At 33.4% G+C, this 15,201-nt stretch overlaps 1 protein-coding gene across 1 annotated transcript; it reads left to right on the forward strand.

Moving 5' to 3' along the window:
• Window positions 1-4,488: 4,488 nt before the first annotated feature.
• On the forward strand, window positions 4,489-11,273 carry LTV1 (LTV1 ribosome biogenesis factor). The gene is made up of 5 exons (XM_023163087.2): window positions 4,489-4,664; window positions 4,718-5,096; window positions 6,536-6,825; window positions 9,228-9,533; window positions 10,915-11,273. The coding sequence occupies exons 1-5, from the start codon at window positions 4,662-4,664 to the stop codon at window positions 11,266-11,268; spliced, it is 1,332 nt and encodes a 443-aa protein (XP_023018855.2). The 5' UTR covers window positions 4,489-4,661; the 3' UTR covers window positions 11,269-11,273.
• Window positions 11,274-15,201: the final 3,928 nt, after the last annotated feature.

Genomic DNA, 15,201 nt, shown 5'->3' on the forward strand with positions numbered 1-15,201 from the left:
AGCAATATATTTGCTGGTTTAAGTCATTGATCATTTCTCATTTGATATTAGGTGTGTCCAATTTGAAAATCTGAATCCGAGAGGGCAGATATGCAGATTTAATACCACCTGACCACAGAATCAATCGAAATATATTCAACGAACCCTCGATTCAAAGATGCGTAGAAACCCTAGTATTTTTAACGATTCGTTTTTTGTTTTGTAAAATTTTCCGACGGAAGAAATGATATTTATCCAAATATGTACACGTGTTGATAGATGGAACAAGAATGGTTTCCAAATGTATACATTGGTCATCATTGGAGTACAGATCTGCATTTCCGAACGACTGAGGAGCGATGCCACAGTATTTTGTATACAGTAATTTCATAAAGGCTGATTTGTGGTTTGAAGTTTCCTACGCGCAGACCCACGCGTCGATGTCTTAGGTCTGCGCAAACGACGAGTTTAAGACAGGCATGCAATCAAAGCGTTTAAACACTGCTCAACATAACAAATATTCATATAAACTGCTCAAAAAAATACAGTCGATGAAAACCATGTTGGGCACCTAAGAAAATTGTTCAAATAATAATTTTGCATTTGTGTAATATTCAAGTAACCCAGATCATTTCGACAATGATGAACTATGTTTCAAGTAGATTTTAAAAATTCATGGGATCGGATGTGACAAAATATACTTTAATTTCAACAAGAAAAAAGACAAGATGAAGAACGAGTTTTGTTACTCATGAACCATGGTACTGTGCAAGAGCTCTCTAGGAGGAATAACGAGTCCCTGTGTGTATACAACCGTGATAGCATGGTCTGCACTGATGAGGAACACTTCAAAACGGTTCGCAGTTGGTTCCTTGTTCGAATCAGGCGAAGTCCCACTATTTGTCCTAGAGAGCTCTTGCAAAGTTGTTTCTTCAAAGTGAGAATCTTTGCAATTATGTCTGAGGCGACTTGGATTCCGAAAGGTTAACAGTCGTAAGGTATTTTTGATAGTCAAATTTACATTATATAAGAAGTTGCTGACTAATAGGACATGTTTCATTTAGAATAACTGTTTTTAATCTACGCAGCAACTTTTCCGGGTTGATTAGACATCTAGACTTGTATAGATTCAACTATCAACATTTGTCAATATATGTCGAGTTATTAGCTAAAGAAGTAGTTGTTTTCTGTCGGAAAACATATATAATGGTATAGTCAAAATGCATTTGGACTTGTCAGTGATTTTATTATCAATTTTTACTTGGATAAAAGCTGGAAGCAGCAAAACAACCTATTATCTTACAGTGTAAATAATTCATAACTTCCGACTCCGAAAACTCTCACATACATTTATAGTTAGTACATACATACAAAAAAATTATTTTTGTATGATTGAACACTACATACTTAATTACTTTTTTACTTCTTCAAGTCCTGAATAGTAACTACATAATTCAGAAAGAATAGGCTCTACAGATTCCTTAATCTTGAGTGATGAATTCGATTAGGAATATTTTTAATAATTGGTCCTTAATATAATCGAATCGGCAAACTCGTCCGCCATCTTGAATTCTCCAATCAATAAATGAATATGCTATAGTATATTTGGCCCCAAAAATCACTACAAAGAAATTTCGCATGGATTCGTACCATGGTTCATGAATAACAAAACACGTTCTTTATCTTGTCTTTTTTCTTGTTGAAATGAAAATATATTTTGTCACATTCGAATATGAACATCTGCCGATTCCATGAATTTTTAAAATCTACTTGAAACTTAGTTCATCATTGCCCAAATGATCTGGGTTACTTCAATATTACACAAATGCAAAATTATCATTTGTACAATTTTCTCAGGTGCCCAACATGGTTTTCATAGACTGTTTTTTTTTGAGCAGTTTATATGAATAGTTGTTATGTTGAGCAGCGTATACACGCTTTGGTTGGGATTGTAGTAGGGAGAAATGTCATTAGTGTCAAATACGTCATCATTATAAAAAATGAAACTCCTGGACACCGACATCAAAGGGACCGACGCTGAGTGAAACTACTGTATACAGATATACTGTGGCGATGCGATGCGATGGGATGACGGTATGAAGTCCTCTGACATCAGTACCGCCCTTCACGGGATACCCCTACCTGGCTGGGGTGGGATGAATGAAAAAGCTATTCGTCCGTTAACGGGGGACATGAGGGTCTCATTCGACAGAGTGTCGGGGCCTTCTATATCGGTAGGGGTCGTCTACAGCATAGTCTATAGCTTCCCTAACTAACGATTTATATACGAACTTACGTGTTCGTATTCAGTGATATGTTCGGTTTTACCACGTGATCACAGGGTCGACCTCAGAGTAACAAAAGACAATAGAGAGGCCTTTTCCATCCTTACATTGAAAGCAGCATAACTTTGTTTGATTACGGGAAGTAAGTTGGATCATAAAACAGTGGCGGTCAGTTTAGTTGATAACCGGAGGGCTATTATATATTTATAAAATAAATCATTTCAGGTGAAAATGTATTCTGTTCAAATAGTTCCTACAGGAAATCTGATTTATTATTAATGATTATGGAAATGGGGTCAGTTTTTCTACCACCTACTAGATTTTTATTTACGTATGGCATTACAATAAAGCGGTTTACTGGGTTAAAATTCAATTATTTCAAATGAACTAATTCATAACAATGATAAATGTTAATTTCAAAAGTAATGTTTCATAAAATCAGATGAAAAAATTTGTGATTTGTTCTCAGATTTGATAAACAAGCGGTAGTGTTTGTGAGGTCCGAGATATAGAATTTTCGATTAGAAATCATGTATATTTATAATTACGATTGCGGTTTGATATTATTCTGTGATTTCATTCAAAATTGGTATGTAGGTTTCTTTGTGGACCGACATTATGAAAGAGGGTATTTTTTATGTTCGTAATGATCGTTTTTTTGATATTATTCTTATAAATGAAGTTTTGGAAACTAGGTTTACATTATTTCATTATCTGACATATCCCAACCAAAACGAGGTTAAAAAAATGACATGTATATGCAACTCAAAAGCTTCGTGCAAAGGAAGAAAAACCAAAACGGAGATCATATTCTTTGTGAGTGAGCAATAACAGATATAACACCGGTTGCTAACTATTATATTATATTATTATAACACCGGTTAATAACTATTTAGTATACGAACTGAACATTGAGCAGAAAGCTTTTAAATCTGTTGGATATGACCTGGATATGACCTATGGCACACATATGAAAAACATATTTTTCATTTTTGAATAGTTTTTTTCATTTACATTAACGATTTTTTGTAATTATGAAATTCGTCAGCATGAATTATTGAAAAAAAAAACATAATGTTGGTTCACAAAGCCCCCAGATACCATACCACAAAATAATATCAAAATTCAATCGTAATTATAAATATTCATGATTTCTAATCGAAAATTCTTTATATCGGACATCACAAACCGTACCTCTTGTTTATCAAATCTGAGAACAAATCACAAATTTCTCCATCTGATTTTATGAAGCAAAGTTCATCACTTTTGAAATTAACATTTATCATTGTTATGGATTATTTCATTTGGAATCATTTAATTTTAAACCAGTAAACCACGCGCTTTATTATAAAGCCATACATTAATAAATATTTAGTAGTTGGTAGAAAAACTGGCTTTATTTCTATAATCATCAATAAATAATAAATCAAATTTTCTGTAGGAACTATTTGAACAAAATACGTTTTCACCTGAAATGATTTATTTTATAAATATATATATCCCTCCGATTATCAACAGAACTGACCGCCACTGTTTTATGGTGCAACTTACTTCAAAGTCTCCATAACCTCTCATTACATAAGTTGTACAGATAAGGATAGTACGATACCCGTTTCAAAACACATGTATTGTATGTATTAATATAGGCACCGTACAGGCAACTCTATGGCTTATTATTACTCTGAGGGGTCGACCGAGCAAAATTTATTTTACAAAAGTTCGAATATATCTGAATGACAAGTCGACAAGTCGGCATTTTTGATGTTTTTTTATCTCATAACCTCTAATATATGGTCAGTGAAGTTTTCTTCAACAGCAATGTTATTTATGATTTTTTTAATGCAAATATTTTTCACAACTATTTAAGAATGACTGATGTTGAAGAAGGCATCATTATGTCAATAAGAATGTGTCATGAACTCTTCCCTGAAGATGGTATGTGTTAGAGTAAACATTACTACTAGAAGAAAATATTCCGAAAAATACCTATAACTCAATCATTTTTTTTAAAGACAGGAAAAACATCCGTTTAATCCTAAAAGTGATCTTAGAGCTAACCGATCACATTTTTTGTCTCACTCTAGTGAATACCGAACACAGAGCAGATGTGACTGAGACAACAGATCTGCATTATCTAATGCTTGCCGAGGGAAGCGAGCTAGTCGATTGCTCTGATTTGTATTAAACGAACATACCTATTCGGTTTCCTCGTTTCCTGTCTGTCAATCTGTCATGTATTCCTGTTTGTCAACCTGTCATGTTTCATGTGGATCTTATCATGTGTTATGTGTTATTAGTATTGCCTTCGAGTCTCATCGTCAAGTTATTATTAATAACGCATGATATTTAACGAACTAAGTATATTCTGAGCGTTTATTTTTTTTACTCACTTTAAAAATGGTAAGAAATAAAAATCACTTGACAACTCAAAGCTAAAGGGAACATTTTTTTAGCCCCAACACAAGAAATTCAACAAAAAGAGAGCTGTTACTTTTCAACTGGTTCACAGAAGCCAACAGGATCCTCTGGTGGCCGATGAGAATGCACCTCAGAGAGTTCTCTTGCCAGTTGATGGCAAAGAATCGAAAAAAGATAATGAAAACCCCATTGAAGAAAAATATCAATATGATATAATCCATGATGAAGAATACAATTATTTGGAATATTTGAAAGATTCTAAAGACCACCGAATGGAATGGCCTGATCATGTTGAAAGTGAATTGGAAGAAAGGTGCAAGCAAAATGAGAAAAAGATACAACTACCATCTTCCGTTTTTGCTTCAGAAGTAGAGGAAGAAGTAGGAATGTTGGGAAAAGCAGCTCCAGTTTATGGTAAGTGATTCAGTTTAGTAAAAGGAAAAGAATAATTTTCAAGGGATCATTAAAAACAAAATTTATTGAGTGGAGTGAACTTGGATGTCTGCAACAGTAGTTTTTGCATTAGTTTGCTGGACATGAAACTGAAATACAGTACATTCGCTGAGGATATGTCTCTGAGTTATAAATCTCATGTCAAGTTACTACATAATGAGCTCTGTCTTCTTAGGTATCTGCCAAAATTCAATGTTTTGTTATTGGTCTTATTTTGTCAAAGCGAGCCGGTGTAACTACAGTTGACTCGCATCTGACACTTTACAGTCCGACACTATGACACAGTCTGATGCTGAGTCATATGAGTCATCGGTATAGTCTAGTCGGTCTTACCTTAACCTGTAAAATCGATTCATGTGTTATGATTTTAATATTAGTAAAATTCTCTTTTTTTGTAAAAATTAAAGCCTGACTTCATTACATATTTTGAATCTTTTCTAGTCAAATATTACATAAAAATTCATCGTTTTTTCAAACTTATACACTGCAAATTCAATTAAATAGAGCCAATCTTTGGTAACCCAACATTTTTGATAATCCGACACCCTCGCCGTCCCGTAGTGTCGGACTATTGCGAGTCAACTGTATTGAAAGTATAGGTTTTTTGTGTTTAGTATAGAATTATGAATTATGTGTATTCATCCATTATGCTATAATGTCTTCAAAGTGTTGATTGAATTATTTTAATTATTTTACTAAAAAAAGAACAATGGTGGACCTCTTAGGTCATTACTGCAAATTCACAAGCTGATATGAGAAGCTATGGTAAAAAGTGAATCTAAATCAAACAGCAGTTTTATGTTTGCATGGATGAGAAACCTTTATATTTTCGAAAGAATGCCTAAAATGATTTTGACCAGGTGGTAATATATAATCGGTAATCTAACAAGAAGTAGGAAAGAGAGCTATCTTACAAGAACATATGATTTGCCATTTATCCTCCACTTTCCATGAATAAGACAAAGAAGAAAAATATGTTTTACTGTGAATCAAGGTCCTGACGTTTTAAGACTTATAGATGTATCCTTGACGAATATACTGTATGTTAGTCAGTTCTACATCAGGAAATATGGCCTTCAAAAGGAGAAAATGTTGAAAAAACTCGAGAGGTCACCTCTCTAATAAAATTTTTTCACCCTTCTTTTACATGATATTATTCAATTTACCATATCCACTTTTCGCCCAAAATTGCATCTGTATTAACTGTATGCTCAGCTGGACTCTCCAAACCCATGAAGTTAAAAATTTACCCTTATTTTCTGAATATGAGTATACCTCGCACTTCTATATATATTCTATATATACCTCCGTAATCAAAAAAACTTTTTAAATTTCTTGCTAACCCGTATAACTGAAAATTATTGAAGGAAATTCAACTGAAATTATTTTCTTGGCTTCAGGTCCACAACTACATCTTGATCCAGATCTTGTGGCTGCCATGGATGATGATTTTGACTACTCTGATCCTGAAAATCAGATTGAGGATAATATTATGGAACTTGGTGGTGGAGTGGCTTCTGATCAAGAATTCAGCGGAGATGAGGAGCTGGATGAAGTTTGTTCATTACCTGGATCTGATTTCTCTTTTGAACAAGAAGAAACGAAATCTAGATTCACAAATTATTCAATGACAAGTTCAGTGATAAGAAGAAATGAACAGCTCAGTTTGTTAGATGCGAAGTTTGAAAAAGTATGATTTTCATTTATATATTACATAATTAATAATGCACAACATTAGAGAACAGTTAAGACAGAAATTATAAAAATATTAAGAATTTAGTTGGTTAGACATATTTCGAAAAGTACATTAATTTAAAATCTGAAAATATAGGTAAGAAGTATTTGTTAATTATCTAATTTTATTTGAGGTAATTTGAATACTGGAAAAAAATGTTCAATAAATTTCCAGATCATTTGAGGAAGAACATAACCTGTATTCAAGAGAAATTTAAAAAAAATTCAATTGAAATTAATTTTGAAATATTTGAATACATTCTGTGCCCGTGAGTGAGTGATAAAAGTATAATTGTAAAATAGTATAATAAAAGTTGAAATTTCGCGAAAACTAGCAGAATACTTAAACTTCATGATGTTACGAATATTTTTGCAAAAACGTAATATTAAACGGTGAATATGAACATTAAACTTGTTGAAGCACTACGAAGCGGGGCGGAGCGCAATAGTGGAGATATCAGTTTTGAGCATACTTGTTAAGCCATGAACAATCTTTCTCCACTTTATCTCTATTCTGAGAAGCAACATGTGAAATGTTTTGCCGTAAATTTTAAGGATTGTGATCCAGAAAAGGAAAATTGAATGCATCTGAATACCCAATTATTGAATTGAAAAAAGTTCTCATCATTGGTGATGAATAATCGAAGGAGTTTCTATGAGCACCAAAAAATGTATTCGTGTTATTTAATATGAAATATATTAAATGGTGAAAAATAATATAGAACTCTCAGAAGCGACAGAAAATATTTTTTCTGACATCATTCGGTGCAGAATGCAAGATTATGTAATCGTTATGTTCAACACTAAAAATATTAGCAACAACAAAAATTTGAATGTATAAATAAATCTTATCAGTAAGTTAATTTACAAACCTTCCGATATCAACTGAAAAAACTACTACTCTAAAAAAATAAAATATTCTGAACAGTGCATGTTCAGCAACTGCAGACTGAGAAGTCTGGGACAGAAGAGGGGGAACACAAGATCCTGTTCGAAAATACTGAGTGGCTAGCAACATCGAATCATTATTCAACGAGAATGTATTTGGAAGCCATAGAAATACACAAACACCAAGATTGTTCAACAGAAAGGAATATCTGGCACACAGCATTGAAAAGTGCCAAATCAAAGTCAGGTCACCCAAATCATGCGGGAAATACGCGTGTACCCGCCATTACAGAAAGTGACTGAAAAATCAGCACTATAAATGACGCTGCGGAATTGAGGGCTTTAGTTTCAGTTGATACGTCAAAAAGAGTATTTTGAGCAAGCCACTGAAGATGACAGTTGCAGTTGAAAGGTTTGGAGATTATAACTGAAGAAGGCCACGGCAAAACCCGGAACCAACCAAAACCTTTAAGCCAGCTGTGAAAGCCTACATTCCTTTATTAGAACTTCTTAACATAACACTCGAAAAATTACTCATGATGTTATTCAATATTCAGTCTGCAGAAATAAGTTAGATGAATTGTTGTTTCTACAAATAGTAAAATTCTACCATTTTATCTTATTACCAACATTGGCTCAATCAACATAAAAAAATGTATCTGAATGATAGTAGCTTCTGAGTTTTGCAAAACTAAATATAACCATGAAAATAATGTGATCCTAATCAGTAATGAATTTTCAAATAGATTTATAATAGAAAAAGCAATTCAAATTTGATAAATTTCTCATCTGACAGGATTCAAAATTTTTCTTGGTCTATAGAAAAAAAATACAAATTTTACATTTTATGCAAATACAGAGCACTATATTATAATTTGGATATACTTCTTAGGAACCTTGAAACTATCCTGTCGAAGACTTCTGTAAATTTTAACATCAGTCGCCACAAACTTACTTGTAAATGTCATCAGTTTGAGAGGATGGTATTTTCAGGAAAGTATATGATGAATAATGTCTTCAATGAGCAAAATACCAGGTTTCAGTCTTCGATTTTTTGAAAATATTTCCATTAGTTCGAGTACAGAGGAGAATCTGATGAATGAATTCTTCCCATGAGGGAAATACCAGGTTGAGAAAAAAAGTAGTTTTCTGAAAAATTGAATTCAGTCTTCATCGATTATTTTAATTAATTTTGGAAATATTTTCATCAGTTTGGGAAGATGCTATTTTCAGGAGAGTATTTAATGAATGAAGTCTTTCAATGAGCGAAATACCAGGTTGTCAAAAGTAGTTTTCTGGAAAGTAAATTTCAGTCTGAAGTCCATCTTAATGAAATTGCATGAAACAGCTAGTAACTAGTATTGATAGTTTAGTTCTGGGTATATATTCGAAATTCTGGATGTGAATCTTTTGTACATGTTATTTGATATTTCCTGTTGAATAAACTGCTAGCATTACTGTTTATTTTAGATGTTTGCTGGTTATGAGGACATTGAAATAGGAGCTCTAGATTGTGAGGAAATTGAAGGCCATGTTCCGTTATCCTCAGATATATTATTACAGTATGCAGATGAGTTTGAGAAATCTCAGAAAACAGAAAAAATGGATGACGTTATACTAGCAGACAAAATAAAGGAACAGTTAGAAATCGGTTCAGATGAAGACGAAGAATTGGTGGCACTTCCAGTGCCTGAAAAAGAAAAATGGGATTGTGAGAGCATCTTGAGTACATATTCGAACATTTATAACCATCCCAAGTTGATCGAGGAACCTAAAGTATGTATCATATCTAGTTCTAAATCTTCCAAATATAAATTTTGATTGAATTATTATTGCTCAAAATAGAAGGGGTATTTCATAGTATTTTTTTCTCATCAAGGTAAAATAAAAAAAGGCAAAAGTAAACCAATATTTTACTGTTGGACTAGTAGGGTTATTTTGATAAAATTCTTCTAGAATGTACACCTTCACCTCCTTTGTTGTGGTATTATAGAAAATAACTTTTTTGCTCTATTTTGTTCTAACATGAGCATTTAAATTTTTTCATCATAAAATTTGAACAAAGTTAGTGTTTCTCTATTGAATGTTTCAAAATACACCTTTCAAATGTATTGATACTTTCTCAAATTTAGAAATAAATACTTGATAGTTAATTTTATGGTAAAATTTTGGATAGGATGCACCCTGCGATTTTGAAAAAAAAATTGGGTGGGTGTACTAACATATTTTGACATGTATATTACAAATCTGAAAATTGGAGCTCTTCTATATTTCTACAGTTACAGGTCTCCAGAGAACACAATAGAAAATATAGAAAAATATAAGTATTCCTTCATCAAATCCCATTCACATCTCATTTAACCTTTGACAATTTTCAGTTTGATAATCAACATTTTCGTATAAAAAACTTGATTCAGCAACAGATTCTTTTCCTGGAGAAATCAATCCATTTTAGGGTTATATACTAGTGACATTTTGAAAAGAAGAGGTTGGTAACTGTCACTGTCTACTATTCGTCTTGATTCGTTCTAAAACCCCTATCTTTTTTATGAAGGATCACAAATATTTCAAGATCGTCAATTCAATGTTTGACAAAATTGGTCGTGTGGGAGAACTATTTTGTTAGATTTTCCCCTAGCTGTCTTTGTATTTGTAATACATCTTTGAAAATCACTGACCTCACATTTTATGTTTTTCGTTCATCTATCAAACTTTTCATGCTATAGATAAGTTTTTAAATGCTCTAACGGTTTTTTCTCAATGCATATTGTGTCATATAGTTAAGTCCTATTTTAGCTACTAATGCTTCTAACTATGGTGATGAATTTGTGTGATGTTATGTTTTTATTGCATTATTTCTAAATGAATATATTTCTATTTCGTTCTGTTCTATTCTATGGTTATTTCGAAGCATACTTATTGTGCTCCTACAAATTTATTTTTCGATTATTTTGGAAATGTATATTTATTAAATTGTCATTAGGAAATACTATGATTTGGTGTCTGTTGAGGTATATTTGTTAATTTCTCACGACATCCACTAATGTTATATAGAACACCAATGCTAAGTGTTCATCTTACCTCAATCTGTTTTTTACATTACACTTTAACATATTGTCCATTGACTCTCAAGTCATTTTAACAAACTATTTTTCAGGCAAGTAAAATTCGCATCCACAAAAAAACTGGCATTCCAGAAAATGTTCTGGGTTCCAACAGATTAACACAAAACGCATTGAATAAATTGAATGAAGAGAATGGAGATTTTGAAAGTAAAGGTGCATTTTCTGTTGGTCAATCAGTTATTTCACAACTATCGAATTTGTCCATTAGACCCAAAAATGAGTTACCAGAAGAGCGCAGGGAAAGAAAAAAACAGCTTAAGGAGTATAGGAGAGAGAGAAGGTTGGAGAAAAAGATGAATACTGCTGCTTTCAAAGAAGAGGCAAAACGGCAGGTTAAAATATCTGTGAACAATAAAAATAATGTTCAGGGAAATAAAATTTTATAAAAGTTTTTAATGTTTGGAGTTAAATCTTCTTCCTTATTGAAATCAGTTCAATTATGAAAAGATGTATACTATACTGTAGCAATTAAATTTTCGCTACTTTACTTTGTTAATTTTAGAAGTTTTTCTGTAGAGACCTATGGTGGTATAGTTGCTTGCCTACCATCAAGTCGGACAATTCTCTTAGATCAGATGTCCAACTTTCGGGGCGACCCGAGTTCGTTCGTTTGTTTTCGTGTTGGCGTGGTCCTAACGATGCCAAGAGGCAGTGTAGACACCTCGGTTTCTGACCGAATGTAGCTGAACGCGTTGGGATTTTTACCCATTCAGTCTGGGTGAGTGGCGTGGAACGTGTCAACAATGGCAGTTTGCACCATCTTCACGAGTAGGGAGATGGGAAGGGGAAGAATTCTCTGACTGGAAGTTAGTCACTCCGAGTCACTCAGTTGGTGAGGAGGTGAGTTGATTGATGGTGGAGAGCAGCGGTCGTTACAGAAGAAGGGCAGAATTTGTCTGGTTTTCGCTTCCTTCTTCCAAAGTTTTATTTAGACCCACAAGACTCCATCGGACGATCACCCTGTCGCCCTTCCCGAACAGGGTTACGCCGTTGAGATCAAGTCCATAGCGTCCCCACGACTTTTGGTAAATAAAAAAATAACCTTCGCCAAGAGAAAGTTTTTAGAGAGGACAGATTTTTTTGTTGGAAGAATAGTTTTTATGGAAGGATCGTTCTTGGAAAAATAGTTTTTTTCGTTATTTCGGAGGAATGTAAATTGAAGGACAGACAATTTTTTGAGGAACCGTTTTTGGAACGGATTATTTTGGGAAGAAAGACAAACCATCATCGGGATACGCTTCGTATGATTTTTGATGAAACCCTTTTGAATTGTGGAAGTTTTGGACCCCGCTGAAAATTCATCCAGGAGAATTCCACCGTTGACTCCTACCACGGCTCCAGTGAACAGGTTTTATTAATATTAAGAACCATTTAATTTGTAAAATCTGATTTTGATACTCAGGTATAACTATGTATCTCAACCATATGTAAAACCACCACAGTGCTGTGTGGCTAAAAATGGCACACAATCCACCTGATAATTGAGTATAATTTGAGTATCCACTAACAGAAACATAATTTTTAATTTCTTTTGAAAAACTGTTCCTTAACCAGTGAAGAGCCAAATTTTAATAAAATTGTATGTGTTTATGTTTCATTTATTTGTCGATTCACACTCATCAACTTACGAACATCTTATGGTCAAGTCTCTAATAGTTCTGGGTATACCATCTAAGTAGTCATTATTTGGTTGCTCAACTTTCCAAGTAAGTACTCTTTGACTAGATATTATAAAAAGTTGTAGTGGCGCCCCTCTCATTTTCCTTTGACCTTTAAATTACTGAAATTTTGCTCGAACCCATAGTGCCAACGAACCCATAGTGCCTACCGACGAAGAGCTGCCGTCTGCATTGAACTATTTAGATAAATTTTTGAAAATTTCCCTTTTGAGTGAAAGTTTGGTACAATACTTTTATTGAAAATTGTGCCCTCAAGACGTAAAAAGTCACCCCTTTGTAACTATTGAACAGACTAGATATCAAAGTTGAATAAAATACAACACATCAGTTCTAGTTACGACTATATTTAGGTAATTGCCTCAATCATATACAATGAATGCATACTCTAAAAAATCCTTGGCTTTTTATAATGATCTAAACCATATTTCTGATACTGCCTACTACTCAATTATTATTTATTCTCATACACAACAGGTGCTTATACCTAAGTTGACTGCAGAGGTTTCTACAGTGCAGGTATTTATTGAATTGGGTATTGGAGATGAGGATGAACAATTAATTTCCAGAATATGCACTCCAATTCCTGTTTTTTCACTATGTGTTCCCACCTCACTTTTTATTAATGCAGCAGTGAATACAAAAACATGAGAGCCTGAAATATTTTTTCTAGTCTCTTCAATTATAAGATTATCATTTTTATCGACCTTATTTAGATATTTTCACCTTCCATAATCTGAAAAATATGAAAATTGTAATGGAGAACTTTATACACGTGTAGAAAGGGCAAACATTACTTCACCCTGATAAGTTACTGCCTAAATTCAAAATATTTTTCTCAAAGAAAAATGTTCTATCTATCAGTAATTTTTCAGCTATTTGGACTTTTGGAGGCTACAAACGGCCTCCGTCTTCAGAATTGAAAAAAAAAAACAAAGTCTATAAGCAGTTTTTTCTTCTCTTCGACAGATGTCAAAGAAGTTTTGAAATGCAAAATATATTGACATCATACTAGTCAGTCTTCAAGTCAAAAAATACCACCGTAAAATTTGATTTATATTATTGTTGTATCCATTCTTTTTCGAAAACCGGCTTGATAGGGCTTCAGTACTTGCTTATTTTCGAAATACTACTCTACTCTATTTTCAATAATTGATTCTAAAAACGAAAATACATGAAGATGAAATGATAGCTCGGTAGCTGATTGTTAAGAGAGGAGTTCTGAATAATTTAAGTAATGTTACTATTGTTTGTCTTTTCCACTGGTTTTGAATATTTCCCCCTTGAAGTTAGTTGATAGCTTTGATATAATTATTCATTTCAAATAATGGTGGACGAGCGGGTTTGATGTCGTCGAGTAGAACTACATTTTTATCAAGACTCGTTGCTCCGATCGACTTTCCACACGAGTACTTTTATTCATAAAATTGTCCAAGTAACCTTATTTTGTTGAAAAATATCTGTCATTTCAAAGTTTTGGGGTGTGGACCATCGGGGGTAGTCTGTTCCTGACTTTGTAGCAAAACAACTGACTCCTGCATGAAAGCTCATCGACGGAATTCATTTGTTTAGTCAATTACCAAAATTTGGATGATTTTGAATATTCACTTGAAAAGTTATCAAAGAAAAACATTTTTCATTTTGTAACTTCGAGGGCCCGTAACTTGGTTACGAAGACTTTTACTAAAAAAAGTTATATGAAGTACTGGTGATATTTTGATCCCATCTATACATTTCCGAGAGGAAGAGAGGAAATCCAGGGACACCCTGTATATATATATATATATATATATATATATATATATATATATATATATATATATATATATATATATATATATATATATTTTGGATGATGCAACTAATTTTCCACTATTTTACTATTAATGTAAGTTACAAAAACCAAAACGGGATCTACAGTATACAATGCTCGGACTGCAACAGTCATAAATCACTTATCAAGGAACAAGTACAAATCAAAACACACAAAGAACCAGTTCAATATATTGAACAAATCAAGACACACCCCTAGAAATAATAAACCTAGAGAAGATCCAACACAAAGAATAGTACCTGAAGTATTCCAAATACAGGCCAGTTTACCTAAAGTACCTGAAGTACCTGTATTGAGTAGGACCTAGATGATGACAGCACGACCAGCTGTCGAAAGGGCTTGCAGGAAGGAATATATATATATATATATATATATGAGGCTATCGGCCTCATCAGCGCGGTGCAGCCAATTGTAAAGATGGACAACAACTGGTTACCAAAAATGAAAAACATCACATATGCACGGTGTCACCAACAGGAGCTAACCGCACAATAGAATACCTAGAATTCCCAGGCATCATCTAACATCACCACGTAGGCAGCTATATGACACCGTGCATATGTGATGTTTTTCATTTTTGGTAACCAGTTGTTGTCCATCTTTGCAATTGGCTGCACCGCGCTGATGTGGCCAATAGCCAGAAACACGTGTCCGCGGTTTGCCCCTATTTTTTGAGTGTTCTGTCCACGAATTTCCCCCTTTTGATTTATATCATACACACTCGTTAATATTTATATCTCTGTATTTATATCTTGGACCCGGAAGTCACGCAGGTAGCTATATGGATTTTATGGGTTTTCTAATACAGC

The sequence above is a fragment of the Leptinotarsa decemlineata genome, unplaced genomic scaffold (genome assembly GCF_025532065.1).
Source record: "Leptinotarsa decemlineata unplaced genomic scaffold, Ldec_3_MD MMD2_tig00026299_RagTag_RagTag, whole genome shotgun sequence".
In the NCBI taxonomy this organism is placed as follows: domain Eukaryota; kingdom Metazoa; phylum Arthropoda; class Insecta; order Coleoptera; family Chrysomelidae; genus Leptinotarsa; species Leptinotarsa decemlineata.

Excerpts from the sequence above, each read along its gene's own strand:
- LTV1 (XM_023163087.2), top strand. Across the intron at positions 5,097-6,535 it reads AAAAGCAGCTCCAGTTTATG|GTCCACAACTACATCTTGAT; the intron begins GTAAGTGATTCA and ends TCTTGGCTTCAG. Across the intron at positions 9,534-10,914 it reads AGTTGATCGAGGAACCTAAA|GCAAGTAAAATTCGCATCCA; the intron begins GTATGTATCATA and ends ACTATTTTTCAG.